Source organism: Fistularia commersonii, chromosome 9, assembly GCF_037954325.1.
Source record: "Fistularia commersonii isolate RoL2024-O1a breed Wild chromosome 9, RoL_Fcom_v1.0, whole genome shotgun sequence".
Taxonomy (NCBI): Eukaryota; Metazoa; Chordata; class Actinopteri; order Syngnathiformes; family Fistulariidae; genus Fistularia; species Fistularia commersonii.
This window is the reverse complement of record NC_141292.1, coordinates 6,514,365-6,528,517: the sequence shown is the minus strand read 5'-3', so window position 1 is coordinate 6,528,517 and position 14,153 is coordinate 6,514,365. Positions and strand designations below refer to the sequence as shown.

At 46.2% G+C, this 14,153-nt stretch overlaps 1 protein-coding gene across 2 annotated transcripts; it reads left to right on the top strand.

Annotated features, from left to right (window-relative positions):
• The first annotated feature begins 554 nt into the window (after window positions 1–554).
• Window positions 555–12,257, top strand: eif5b (eukaryotic translation initiation factor 5B). Of its 2 annotated transcripts, none has more exons than XM_086152168.1 (26): window positions 555–709; window positions 2,120–2,230; window positions 2,314–2,377; window positions 2,798–2,923; window positions 3,106–3,580; window positions 3,761–3,903; window positions 3,982–4,059; window positions 4,130–4,280; window positions 4,725–4,817; window positions 4,999–5,082; window positions 5,303–5,362; window positions 5,436–5,722; window positions 5,804–5,911; window positions 5,984–6,094; window positions 6,174–6,241; window positions 6,330–6,471; window positions 6,584–6,715; window positions 6,786–6,968; window positions 7,090–7,251; window positions 8,341–8,472; window positions 8,589–8,720; window positions 8,809–8,885; window positions 9,188–9,352; window positions 9,925–10,063; window positions 10,146–10,307; window positions 11,414–12,257. In XM_086152168.1, exons 1-26 carry the CDS (start codon window positions 675–677, stop codon window positions 11,519–11,521), a joined length of 3,528 nt encoding a protein of 1,175 aa, XP_086008294.1. In that variant the 5' UTR covers window positions 555–674; the 3' UTR covers window positions 11,522–12,257. The 2 variants fall into 2 exon arrangements, with proteins under 2 accessions (XP_086008294.1, XP_086008293.1); XM_086152167.1 differs by having other exon boundaries at window positions 5,300–5,362.
• The last annotated feature ends 1,896 nt before the right edge of the window (window positions 12,258–14,153 follow it).

The following is a 14,153-nucleotide window of genomic DNA, read 5'->3' as shown; positions in this document are numbered from 1 at the left end:
CTTAAACTGATAAACAAATTGAAAATCAGGTTCAAAATTAATTGAAATTCGTGCCTTTTCCTTATTGCTATGTGAAACAACTTGGAATAAATGCTCCTTCAAGGTTGCATCGTAAATATACTTTTAACTTTCAAGCCATTTTCGTGTCAGTTCAGTTTTAAGTTGGATATGAACGGTTTTGGATCAACGAGCTTCTCACGGCGCATGTGCGCCGCACGGTTACGTCAGAGATGAGAGGAAAAACAGACGATATGTCACTTCGATTATCCTTCAAAAGTTGACTTAACTTATCCATTCAGTGGTCGTATCAGACTGTTAGAACTCAAATATTAATCTTGAGAAATCTTTCCCACTTTGAATTAATCAAAATTAACCGTTTGTTTGTTTTTGGAAGCGTCATATTACTTGAAAAGGAGAAAATGGCACATTTTAGAACAGAAGAATTTCAGACAGAAACTTGAGAACATTGTCCGTGTTGACCTGATATAATTGAATTGAAATAATAGAAATATTTTTATATCGAATACCGAATTGTGGGGGGAAAAATAAGTGAATTCTGCTCACACGGAAAGGGCAGGAAGATCAGCGAAGTGAGTACTTGTCTCTCAACCACTGCCGAGACGATCTTTGAGGAATGTGAGCAGTGTCTTCTGCTGGTGGAGCGCAGTAGCAGAATGGGAAAGAAACAGAAGAAATCCGGGGAAGACAGGTAGAAATAACACCACCCGGCACCTCGTAGTTGCCGAACGCACTCATACTGGATTGTTCTGCGCTATCCCGACTAGTTAAAAACAATAAACCGGCCCAGCAGCTCCACTAGTTCCCTAGTTAGCTTAGCGGCTAGCTGATGCTAACCACGCTTCGGCGGACGTCAGAGCGGCGCAGGTGATATTTTCTCCCCGGCAAGGTTTAACAGCTGCCCCGTGCCGAGGAGGTGAACCGACGTGGGCTCATCCTGGTCCAACCGGCCCTTTCGAAGTCCGGTGTGGCCGTGTGTCCCTGTGTTGGCCGCGGTAGCCCGGCTAGCTGAAGTTGCTGTCTAGTGTCAACGTGATGCTGCTTTGTAAAACGAAGGGGGTGAGGGGCGCGGAGGCTGTGAGGGGAAGTCGAAGGTCGAGGGACGCATTCACCGTTTTTCGAGGTCGATGTTGCGATCATGTGGAAAAGAAAAGTGCGAAAAAAAAGATTATTGGCTTAAAAACACGTCAGAGACACCGCGAGGCATGACGTAACGCTGCGTAGCCGGTTAGCTTGTCACCTGGCGCACCGTTACACCTGGATCAAACTCCGGCTGCTGTCTTCAGAAAACTTTTCAATAATCCGGCCATCAGTACAGATACTTTCTTAGGTCCATCATCCTCTTGTTGCAATGGTCGATCTTCAGGAGTCTGAAACTACTTATCAACTGTTGCTGTAGTTTTGAAGCAGCTGCTCAGATTACAGCCTCTTATATCAACACCAGTCTCCATGGAAAATGAAAAACTAGACCCCAAACCTCACAAGGTTGATTTTCTTCAAGTTCTGACCTGTAAGCGTAAACTGATCGAAATGACGGCCGGCCAGTGTGTAAGCTGTCCAGATTCTGTATTTTCTGTAAAAACAAACTGCTGCATGAAGAAATTACAATGAACAAACGAAATATGTCACAGACAAACTTTTTCAGCTGATCACACTATCATTTCAAACCCTTCGTTGACTTAAATATATGTTTCGATACAGAAAATCATTCCCTTCTGGGACTCGAACGTTTTTACTTCTGCACTCTGTGTTCTCTTGTCAAGTCGGAGATCAGAAGAAAGAAGTTCTGCAAATAACTCAGTATCATACATTTTTGATTAAAAATAATATGCTTTATGTACTAATTTTCACTTTATACCCTTATAATTGTGTCACGCTTCGTGCGTGATGTCACACTCAGTGTTTGAGTAATTTCTCTGCTGATGCGGTGAGCCTTTGTCATTTGAGCTAAGCCTCTCAGGTCAGAGCTCGCCCGCAGCCAGGCGGCCCAACAGAAAATAAAAGGCAGAAAGTGGAGAGTCAGCAGCACTGAGACTGGTGGTTCAGTGCGCTGTGCACCAGCTGATGGACGTGGGACATACAATCTTGTTTTATTGCTCAGTGCCAAAGATGACGATGTTGAAGCTCTGGCAGCGGAAATCGAAGGATCGGGAGCTTCCAAGGAGCCAAAGGGGAAGAAGAAGAAGAAAGGAGCCAAGAAGGATGACTTTGAGTAAGATGCCATCTTTTATTTATGAGTTTAGTTTCATGTTTTTATTCCTTATATTCGTTCACTCACATTGGCTTCCATTACAGTGAGGATGACATCCTGAAGGAGTTGGAGGAGTTGAGCCTGGAGACGCAGGGAGGCAAGGCCAAGGTAGACCGCATATCCCAGGCCTGTTGACCAATTCCCTCGTAAAATCAATGCAAAATACTCAACCATTGGAAACAGACACGTTGCACTATTAGTGCTATTGTTATTAGTGAAACGGCAACAACCTTGTAAAGGTTTAATTATCGCTAATGTTGGTTCCTGAGAGTCTTTGCTGCTGGTGTGGTGTTAAAGAATCTTCTCCAGAGGTCTCTGCAAAAATCTTTGTCATCGCTCCACATTAGCAACACCAATGGCATGCTTCTATAGTGAGTGTCGTTCTGCTGTGAATGCTGGAGACACCAGACATGCTGGAGACTCCAGACACACTGCAAACACCACAAAAAAGCAATAAAAGTATGTAGTAAAAAAAAAAATGGCGGAAACTATATGCTTAACGCTCCTCTGAACCCGGCGTCTCCTCAGAAATCAGATGCCATTGAGGAGGAGGAGGAGGAGAAAGCAGAGCCACCCAAAGCCGAGAAGAAGAAGACCAGGAAGGGGAAGAAGGGGGATGAACCAGAGGACGAAGTTCCAGGAAATGATAAGGAGGTGTGGAGGATGAGGATTGTTTGGTTAACAAGTAATTGCTGTCATATCACTTGATGTTTTGAACCCGATTAATTTATATAACTTTGTATTCAGAGGTCAGTTTTACCTCCTTTTCCCGTCAGCATCCAAACGTTTCGTGACCAACGTCCAGATAATGTGAAGTCTGTTCTTTCCGCCCGCAGACTCCACCTCCACCTACCATGTCCGAGTCTGATGAGGAGAGTGGCTATGTCAAGGCCAAAGGAGGCAAGAAGAGTGGCAAAAAACCCACCTCTGATGAAGGAGAGGACAAGGTTGTGAAGAAGGCAGAGAAACAGGAAGAGATGGAGGAGGACGATGACGATGAGGAGGAGGATGAGCTCCTCCTGAGGAAAGAGAAAAAGAAGAAGAGCAAAGGAAAGGCAAAAAGCGATGACGAAGAGGACCCCGATGAGGAGGGCGGGGGATTCAAGATCAAGACGGCGGCGCAGAAGAAGGCGGAGAAGAAAGAGAGAGAGAGGAAAAAGAAGGAGGAGGACAGGTTGAAGCAGAAGAAGATGAAAGAGAAAGATGGCGTCGCAGAGACCAAGAAAGAACCGGAGAAGATGGCCGAGGCCACGGCGACCCCAGCCATGCCGGCACCTGAGGAGCAGGATGCTGCGGAGCCTGCTGCTGAAGGTGAGACTCCTTGTCTGGGATTGGAATGAGTCTTAACAAAGTTAGAGATTAAAACATCTCCAACTAGGTCAACCTGGCTCCAGACCAGTCCAGATGCATTTAAACTAGAACTTACTCCAGATTGCTTTGTCTCATTTGTGACCTGAGTGATAGAATGCTGTTTCTCCTTCTGTTGTGAAGATGAGGGCGAGGGCGACAAGAAGAAAAAGGACAAGAAGAAGAAGAAGGATGACAAGGAGAAGGAGAAGGAGAAGGAGAAGAAGAAGGGGCCCAGTAAAGCGACGGTGAAGGCTATGCAAGAGGCTCTTGCTCGGATGAAGGAGGTGAGAGGGCTAGAGGGCTGATTGTAGGTGTGGCGTCAGGTCTGGAGCTTTGGGCTCAGGATCTCTGTCTGGTTGCAGGAAGAGGAGCGGGCAAAAAGGGAAGAGGAGGAGCGGCTGCGGAGGCTGGAGGAACTTGAACAGCAGAGGCTGGAGCAGGTGAGACCCAAACTGACATCATGTCTGTGGAGGCCTTAGTCTCAGTCTCACTGTGAGCTATGCCCTGCAGGAGCGTCTGGAGCAAGAGCGGAAGGAGAAGAAGAAGCAGAAGGAGAAGGAGAGAAAGGAGCGTCTGAAGAAGGAAGGAAAGCTGCTGACCAAGGCCCAGAGGGAAGCGCGAGCTCGAGCAGAGGCCACGCTGAAGATGTTGCAGGCCCAGGGTAAACCATCACCCATCACTATGTTCCACCTGCGCAAACACACACACAGACACACAAATGTCTGAGATGATAGTTTTACACAAGTCTTTTCAAAATGTTTTCAAAAGTCTTAAGGGGTAAGCCCAGCTTTGCATTCCAAAATACCCTTCGACTGAGTCAGGTGCAGGAGTCAGGTGCTGGCGGAAGTGGCAAACTAATGAAAACATAATACATTTCATTTTAAGCAACTGTTTTCTTTCTCTGCGGCCTGATACCAAATGGTGCATGGACGTCTTTCACCGGAATCAGCCAGGATTGCATTGTCCTGACAGTAGTAGCTGGTTGCCGGCCTGAAATAGGCTTCTAAATGATCATCGGTCATGGTGGAGATCTCAGACTGACTTGAGCACCAACATGTCACTGACCGCACTCCTACCATTAAAGAGCCACCATGTGTTGATACAGGTGTCGAAGTGCCATCCAAAGACTCGTTGCCGAAGAAGAAGCCGGTTTATGACAACAGGAGAAAGAAAAAGCAAAATGTCCAAACTTCTGAAGGTGAGTTTCGTTCTGAGACTTCTTCTTCTTTCGGCTTTTCCCTTCAGGGGTCGCCACAGCTTCGTTCTGAGACTGAAACACTAAAATATATTTGACTCACCGAAAAAAATCCTCATGGTTCTAGAAATTGTTTTAAACTTATTTTCTTCCTTGGTTAACATTTATCCCTTCTCCGTTGTAGAAACATCAGAGGTTGCATCACCTACCTCTGAGACTCCCGAACCCGTTGCTGTGGAAATGGAGGCAGAGGTGGCTGTAGAGCCAGGTGTGTGTGTGTGTGTGTGTGTGTGTGTGTGTGTGTGTGTGTGTGTGTGTGTGTGTGTGTGTGTGTGTGTGTGTGTGTGTGTGTGTGTGTGTGTGTGTGTGTGTGTGTGTGTGTGTGTGTGTGTGTGTGTGTGTGTGTGTGTGTGTGTGTGAGTGTGAGTGAGAGAGAGAGATAAAAAGACACTGGCAGGTTCTCACTTGTACTGTGTCTGTTTCAGCAGAGGTAAAGCCAGATGTTGCCGTGGACGACTGGGAGGCCATTGCTAGTGATGAGGAGAAAGGTGAGCGAGGGAGATGATGTCAGGTAGGATTAGAGAAGCAGGTTATCATGTGTCCACCTCTCCGCTCCATCAGAGATGAAGAAGGTTCACATCGAGGTAAAGGAGGAGGCAACCAGCCCGCAGCAGCCCGCTGACAGCGATGAGGATGAGGAGGAGGAGGATGAAGATGATGAAGAGGAGGAGGACGATGAGGAGGAGGAAGAGAGCGAGGAGGAGGAGGAGGAGAAGGAGGTGAAGGAAACCGCCGACCACGGGAAGAGGAAAGTGGAGAGCGAGGAGGAGAGCAGCGAGAGTGAGGAGGAGGACGACAGCAGGTCGAAGGATGAGCGACTTTACGACCGCGCCAGGAGGAGGATCGAGGTGAGGGAAGAGAAGGAAGAGGGAGCGGTCCCTGTAGAATCATTACCAGCTTTGAAAGTGGTATTGTGTGTCTCAACAAAGAAACGGAGAGCAGACAACATGAAGAACATAGACCTCAACAGGCTCCGAGCTCCGGTGGTGTGTGTACTCGGACACGTGGACACTGGCAAGACCAAGATCCTGGACAAGGTGAGGGACCGACTGTTCACCAGGTGAGTCACAAGGTTCAACTACTAATCCCCGTCTGCGTGACCCATGCAGCTGCGGCACACCAACGTCCAGGACGGCGAGGCCGGAGGAATCACTCAGCAGATAGGAGCCACCAATGTTCCAAAGGAGACAATCGTTGAGCAGACAAAGATGGTGAAAAATGTATGCGAACGCATGCATAAAGAACAAACACACGCGCTCACACACACACACTCTGAGTTTCGATTCATTGTTTGTGCAGTTTGACAGAGAAGGCATCAAGATTCCTGGAATGCTGATCATCGATACGCCCGGACACGAGTCCTTCAGGTAATCCCTTCGCTGTCCCGTCATCTGAACGTACCCATAGTGAGTGATCGTATCCATGGTAACCCGTGTCTGCGTCCGCGTGGTACAGTAACCTGAGGAACCTGGGCAGCTCGCTGTGTGACATCGCCATCCTGGTGGTTGATATCATGCATGGCCTGGAGCCGCAGACGCTGGAGTCTATCAACCTGCTGAGGGAGAAGAAGTGTCCCTTCATCGTGGCTCTCAATAAGGTTGTGGTTCGGTTGTGCTCAAGAACGTTAGAACAGGGTAGCCCTATGTTCGTGGCAGAGCCTCATTCAGGTCTAACTGTTGGTCCTTCCATTCTACATTTTGAAAAATCAGATTGACCGTCTGTACGATTGGAAGAGGAGTCCGGAGTCGGATGTGGTGGCGACGCTGAAGAAGCAGAAGAAAAACACCAAGGATGAGTTTGATGAGCGAGCCAAGGCTATCATTGTAGAATTCGCTCAGCTGGTAAGGAACGCGGCATTGTCAATGGCAGGGCCAGTTGATTGACAGCTTTGAATAACGCATGTCTCCTCAGGGTCTGAACGCCGCCTTGTCCTACGAGAACAAGGACCCGCGCACTTTCGTGTCCCTTGTCCCCACGTCCGCCCACAGTGGCGATGGGATGGGGAATCTGATTGCGCTGCTGATCGAGCTCACGCAGACTATGTTGGCACGCCGCCTGGCACACTGCGACCAGCTGCGTGCCCAGGTCATGGAGGTAAAGCTCCCCGTCATAACTTCACGCAGGCGTCAGGATGCACAGAGCAGGGCAGAGGGTGATGATGTGGTTTTTCTTTTTTTTTTTTTTTTTTTTTTTTTTTTTTGTTTTACGTTGTCAGGTCAAAACGCTTCCCGGGCTGGGAACGACCATCGATGTGATTCTCATCAACGGGCGCCTGCGGGAGGGTGAGACTATCATTGTGCCCGGCGTGGAGGGACCGATTGTCACTCAGATCAGAGGCCTGCTGCTGCCCCCGCCACTCAAGGAACTACGTGTCAAGGTGACCATTTACCTCCTTAAGTGATGGACTTTTACGGGATAGAGTGAAACCCACCGTTTGATTTGAGCAAGACACACGATACACACAAGTGCTGGTAAAAATATTATTATTCAATATATCCATGTACAGTGGAACCTTGACTTGCAAGTTTTCCTAAATGAGTTGTCGCTCTGAATTTTTGTTTCGCTTTGTGATACAAGCTGAAATCTGAGTTAGAAGCGGGATTAGCGATTGACACCAACGTGGCCACCGTGATGTGGCGCTTAGCAACACTCAGACACGCCGCCCACTACAAAGTAGCCCAGAGAAAATCATAGAAAAACATTAGCTGATTATCAACTTGTCCATGAAGGGATGGGTTGCATGTCGGTGAGATACTGTGATGGAGAGCATCATCTGAGAAGGCAGGAGACATTTACAGGGCATCACGGCATCACCAACTGATGATGAGGTGTTTCAGAGCCTGTTGGGGATGGTTTGATAATTTAAAAAAAAGGAGCAGCATTCACTATGTCATAAAATGAAGTTTAGCTGTAAACTTTCTTTCTCTCTAGCTTTCTAATTTAAAAAGACGTAACAAAACCATGGGTCTGGAACAGAGTGATAACGTTTAATTCATTTTATTCGGGAAATTTAATTTGATATGCATGCAAACTGAGAAATGAGCTCGGTCACAGTTTGAATTGAACTCCTAAGTCAAGGTATTACTGTGTATCATTATATATGTACAAAGAAGAGGTAATGTCACACATGAAACTGATCAATTGATCAAAAATGGCTGCCCGCAATGCTTCCAACTAACAGTATATCTGTATAAACAGACATAATCTCACGTGTGTTTCACAATGGGACATTTTCCAAAGTGTTAGATTTTGGTTAGTTATAATATTATATCATGACAGAGCCAGGATAATGTCCTTGTCAGTTCAATATCAGGGCATTTGAAGTTTTTCATGATAGAAAAGCTACTGGTTTCACTTTTACAAGTCAAATTTTTAATGCAAAACTGCGCTGTTCTAAAAATTGGACATTTTTTTGTCAATTTGTTAGATTTTTACCAATTTTGTGTGGTTGTGTGTGTGTGTGTAGAGCCAGTACGAGAAGCACAAGGAAGTGTCGACGTCTCAGGGTGTGAAGATTCTGGCTAAAGACCTAGAAAAGGCACTTGCAGGGCTCCCCCTACTGGTGGCTGAGAGAGACGACGAGATCCCCGTCCTGAGGGTAACCCAAATACACTTTTTGCTGTCCATGGATACCCCTTGACGGCTGGGAAATTGTGTTTCTGCATCTGTCTCCGCTCATCTGGATCCCAACCTGTGTCTCTGCCTGCCTTTCAGGATGACCTGGACCGGGAGCTCAAACAGACTCTGAGCTCAATCAAGATGGAGGAGAAGGGCGTCTACGTACAAGCATCCACGCTGGGATCCCTGGAGGCCCTGCTTTTGTTCCTCAGGACCTCTAAAGTCCCAGTAAGACCTCTCTTTCAATCTGTCCTGCCTGTGGCCGGCTTCCCCGCCCGTCCCCAACCTGTTAAACCTCTGACCTCTTTGTCTGCAGTATGCTGGAATTAACATCGGTCCAGTTCATAAGAAGGACGTGATGAAGGCATCAACCATGTTGGAGCACGATCCACAGTATGTCCACAGAGTCTTTTTTTCAATCAATATCCTCAAAACAACATAGAAAGATGTCATTCGTCATCATCCGTGAAAGGACCTTAGTCACCATTAGAGGCTCATCAGTTTTGTGTCATTTGAAATCCATCCCACACTGGATTGATGCTCTCTTAAAAGAAGTTATGATAGAAAACTCAAGTTAAAAATGCTTGAAGTTAACTGCGCAAACTTTTGGTTGAAAAGAAAAAGGACTGAAAAACCCCACATTCAGCCAGATGAACTCCAAACGCTATTTGTTTTCTCGTCACTGCTTGTATCAGGTATGCCGTGATCCTTGCCTTCGATGTGAAAGTGGAGCGAGAGATCCAGGAGATGGCTGACAGCCTTGGAGTCCGCGTCTTCTCCGCCAACATAATCTACCATCTGTTTGACGCCTTCACCAAGTACAGGGAGGACTATAAGAAGAGCAAGCAGGAGGAGTTCAAGTAAGCATCCCCTTTTTACCACAAACACCAGGCATTCGTTAAATTTTATATATCATCTGGTTCCACCGGATTCATTGGTATCTTGTTCCAAGATCTGAAATACGTGCCATATGCGGTCGCAGCCAAAAGCAGACCCCCGTTCCACTATCTTTGCAGTGCCAACCTTCACAGTGCAGGTTGTCGGAAAGGAAAACACAGAAGCATCCACTGGATTTTCAAAATAAAACAAGATGCTAGGAGTTTCCTTAGAAGTAGAAAATCGTCGATTCTTTTCTACCTGCAACCCCCAATAACAGTGACCGAGACTGGGGTCCCCCAAAATCACCTAAAACCTAAGAAAACGTGCACTCAGGACTCAGACACTAAAATGCATTAACAAACATGGGAATAACAACAGCACAAATATATGTATATATAAATTTATACATACCTACAGTATCTCACCACTCCCAACATGTGGAATGGAGCACAGTATGTCAATTAAGTTATTAAAAAATAAAGTTAGTCGGCTAATCCTGCAGTATGAGATGGCTCGTGTGTTTTAACCGTGTGTGTGTCTCTTTGTCCCTCAGACACGTGGCTGTGTTCCCGGTGAAGCTCCGAGTTCTTCCTCAGTTCATCTTCAATTCCAGAGACCCCATAGTGATCGGTGTGTCGGTGGAGGCCGGCGTCCTGCGCCAGGGCACGCCACTCTGTGTCCCCAGCAAGGGGGTAAGACAGCTACCTACTCGGTGTATGTGTGTGCGCGCGCGCGTGTGCTTTTATTGACATCGTCCATGTGTGCGTTCTTCAGTTCGTAGACATCGGTGTGGTTACCAGCATCGAGATGAACCACAAGTCAGTGGACAGCGCCAAGAAGGGCCAGGAGATCTGTGTCAAGATCGAGCCGATCCCGGGAGAGTCACCCAAGATGTACGGACGCCACTTTGAGGCCACAGACTTGATCGTCAGCAAGGTTGGTTGATCCTGCAAAGGATAGGAGTGTCTGGGGTAAACACAAAGAGGCTGAAACTTACCATTTATTTAGAACAAGTTCCTCAAGGGGAGAACTTTATAGAATTTTGGAAATGACAAAAAAGATGTAAATCCAGCTGTTAAAAGATAAGGGACTTGAAGAGCAGAAAAAAGCATTGGTTAAAGCAAAACAGACACAGTGGAACCTTGACTCACAACTGCATCAATGTATGAGTATAGACTTCGAGTTTTCGCTCAGACAATTTCTTACTGTTCGGTGATTCGAGCCGAGATCTGACTTAGGAACGAGCAGGAGTGTTTGAACCTAAAGTGGTTGCGGCTGTCCAAGAAGTGGGGAGAAGTTGTCAGTAAGATATTGTGAGACGGCAGGAGACATTTATGGGGATCTTGGTGCAGAAACATCAACAGATTAGGCATCGGAAGAGTCATTCAATCGATCGGCTTGATTATTCTTTAAAGAGGAGCGACATTCACTCCATCACCAAATGATGTTTAGCCATAAAGCGTAGCAAAGTTGTCAAGTTGCATTAAGCAACATGTTGTAGCATTAAGTGTGTAGCTAGCAAGTTAAGTGAAGCAATAGAGCACCAAATGGAAATCTATCCCAACCTCCTCCGCCAATCTTTATCCAATCTTCAATTTTAATACATTTCATAAAACCAGATTATTTTTTACATTCTTTTTTATTTTGTATTTTTGTTTTTTTATATTATTTGTTATTTAAAAAGTACATTTTTCTTATTTATAAACACGTGGCTAAAACAGGGGACATTGCAATTTATTTTAATGGGGAAATTGATTTTCATATGCAAGCATATTGACAAGCTCGGCCACAGAACCAATTCAACTTCTAAGTCACGGTATTACTGTGTGTGTGGGCGTGCGTGCGTGCGTGCGTGCGTGCGTGTATGTGTGTGGGCGTGCGTGCATGAAAATAATACTGGCTCCTCAATGTTCAGTATTCCAACGCGAGAGATGCACCTTCGTTTCATTGTATTGCACTTAACAACAACAGTAAAGCTTTTCTATTCCCATTCTGTCCTGTAGTTTCCATACCCTCACGTGTCTTGCCGTTGCATGTTTTAGATCACACGGGCCTCCATCGACGCGCTCAAGAACTGGTTCCGGGATGAGATGCAGAGGCCGGACTGGCAGCTCATCGTGGAGCTGAAAAAGACCTTCGAGATCATCTGAGAGGACGAGACTTCGGACGGCAACGGGACGAGACGCGTCTCCGTATTCCAACGTGCCTGTTTCCTCTGGTTTGTGCTGCTGCTTTGCCACCCCCCCTTCCCCCACCCACACCACCTCCCCCACAGAGCTGACCCGGGTGCGTCGTGGGATTGTTCCGAGCAGCAGCAGTTTTGGATGGTGGGGGCCCCGGATGTATAAACCAACCTTGATACAGGAAGAGCACCAGTTGTTGATGCGAATTGTCCCATTGGCCAGACTGGAATTCTGGTGGTCATGTGACGCCCCCCCTGCCCCAACAAGACTTTTCCCCCATGGACTTGCTTTAAGTGGTTGTAAACCGCGGATACTGCTTTTCCAGTCATGCCTCCCCCACAAATCAGCCCTTTAGCTAGCATTCTCTCCCGATCACTTGGGTCCGATAACATTTTGGAATTTTAGAATCGCCACTAGATTTAATTCGTTGTCCCCGGTCCACTTTGCTCAGCAGGCCCGTCAACCCCGACCTTGACGACCTTCACACGCAGCTTTACCGGGAATGAAGGGGGTCCCTACTTCTTACCCTGTATCCAGGTTCCATGATGTATCTGTGGTGGTGTCGCGCGGTGGCTCTGCAATTTGTCTGCCAGGTTGACATGCATCGCCAGGGGCGGCGGAGGGGTGGAGGCCGACCGGACTCCGCGTGTGAAACTGTTTTTGCTGCAAATAACGATGTAATAAATTCCCATGATTCCACAGAGACCTGCGATCGAGTTTTAATAGGCTCAGATATGAGTTCTGAAGCTGCTGCCGATGAAAGACAGAAAAAAAATAATTTCAACTTACATTTTTTGATGTCATTAAAATGTAAAAATCAAAAACTGAAGAGTGAGTGTTTTTAAACTACAATTTTGACTGAATAGGTTTTAATAAATCAAGGACCTGGAGGTTCTGGGGATGAATGGCCAAATCTGTTCTTTCTCTGTCTCTATGACTCTGACTACCAATGCATCAGACTTTTAAAAAAGATGTGGAAATGACAGACTGGCGCAGTAGTCAAAGAAGTTCGGCCTGGCTCAATTCCGACAAGGGGACCTTTCTGTGGAGTTTGCATGTTCTCCCCATGTCTGCGTGGGTTTTCTCCGGGTTCCCCCGCAGTCCAAAAACATGCAGGTTGATTGGGGGGGCCGCCCGATGACAGCTGGGATCAGCTCCAGTAGCCCCTGTGATCCTGAGTGCAAGGTAAGTGGTAGAAGATGGATCGATGGAAAACGATCACCTCACTAGTTTTTAAAAGTTTCTACTCAAAGCCTAGTTTCAGACTGGCTGCATCCGATGGGGTCACTCACAATTTTTTTTCTCACCATGCAATGTTTTCAGTGGGTATTTGCAGAGCCCCTGCTATTTCAGTCCCTCGCTTTTCCTTCTCCACTCACTCATGATATGTTGGAGAGTTGACATCATACAAGCTGGACTGTTCTACCCACAGCTCCACCATCTGATCCTCTTTCTGGATGGCACATATTTATCAGGATGTCCTTTGCCGTTCCCATTCATCCATACCACCAAAAAATACCGTCTCTGGTGCCAATAGGTGATTGTTTGTCTATCAGGTTTCCTCTTTCTGGTTTTGACAGGCTCGTCTGTTTGTTGTCGATTGTGCAATGTCACAGTAAAGACTGGAAGACTTGTGATTATTTCGAAGACGTTTCTAAAACAGCTCAGATTACCACCTTATACTTGACAACTTAGATGACGGAAGCATGCCGGGACTCCACTAAGACTCCCAAAATGTCCTTCCGACTTTCAGTTTTTAGTCTGCGACTGTGAAAACTTTTGGTGTAAGTTTTTACATGTAAGTTGGAAGGAAAACTAAAAATGTCAATTCTGTGAAAAGTCTGAAGAAAATCATTTGTTCCCTTTTAAATTAATGTAGGATTTGAGTGTTGCCCCTGTTCCCTTTCAAATCGATTTGTCATTTGTTTCTTATAAACACCATTTTTATCCCAGTTCTCCATGAATCAACTCGTCAGAAAGGCAAAGTAATCCTGGAGATCCTCCCCGCTGAGCCGGAGGTTCGAGAGATACGGTGGTGAATTAGGATTTCTTCAAAGTTGAGCGGTTAGCGCTTTGGCCTCACTTCAGCCATTTCTGTTTGGAGTCTCCAAGGTCTCCCCGTGTCTGCGTGGGGTTCCTCTGGATTCTCCGTGTTCCTCCCACAGTCCAAAAAACATTCAGGAGGCTCATTGGAGACTCTAAGTGTGCAGACGTATGAATTGTGAATTGTTATATGTCTCCATATGTGGCCCGATCACAGTTGAGATAGGCTCCAGCAAACTTTTTTTGCAGGATAAATGGTATGGATGATGAATGAATGAATCAATCAAAAAAATATGCACAAATAACATTTTAAATCAATAATATTCTAGCTGTAGCAATGAAGGCTGACTAAGAATCATAATGAAGTCTGACATTTGAAGTTGACACTACAAGCCATCAATCATACCCAATCAACAATGTTTGTTTATCAGATGGATTCTGTCATTGAATTAAAAACCTATTACTCATTAACTTTTATTCATCATGGGACCGAAAAACAAAGTGTCCGTTGTGACTACGTGCATTCTTGTGTGTGTGTGTGTGTGTGTGTGTGTGT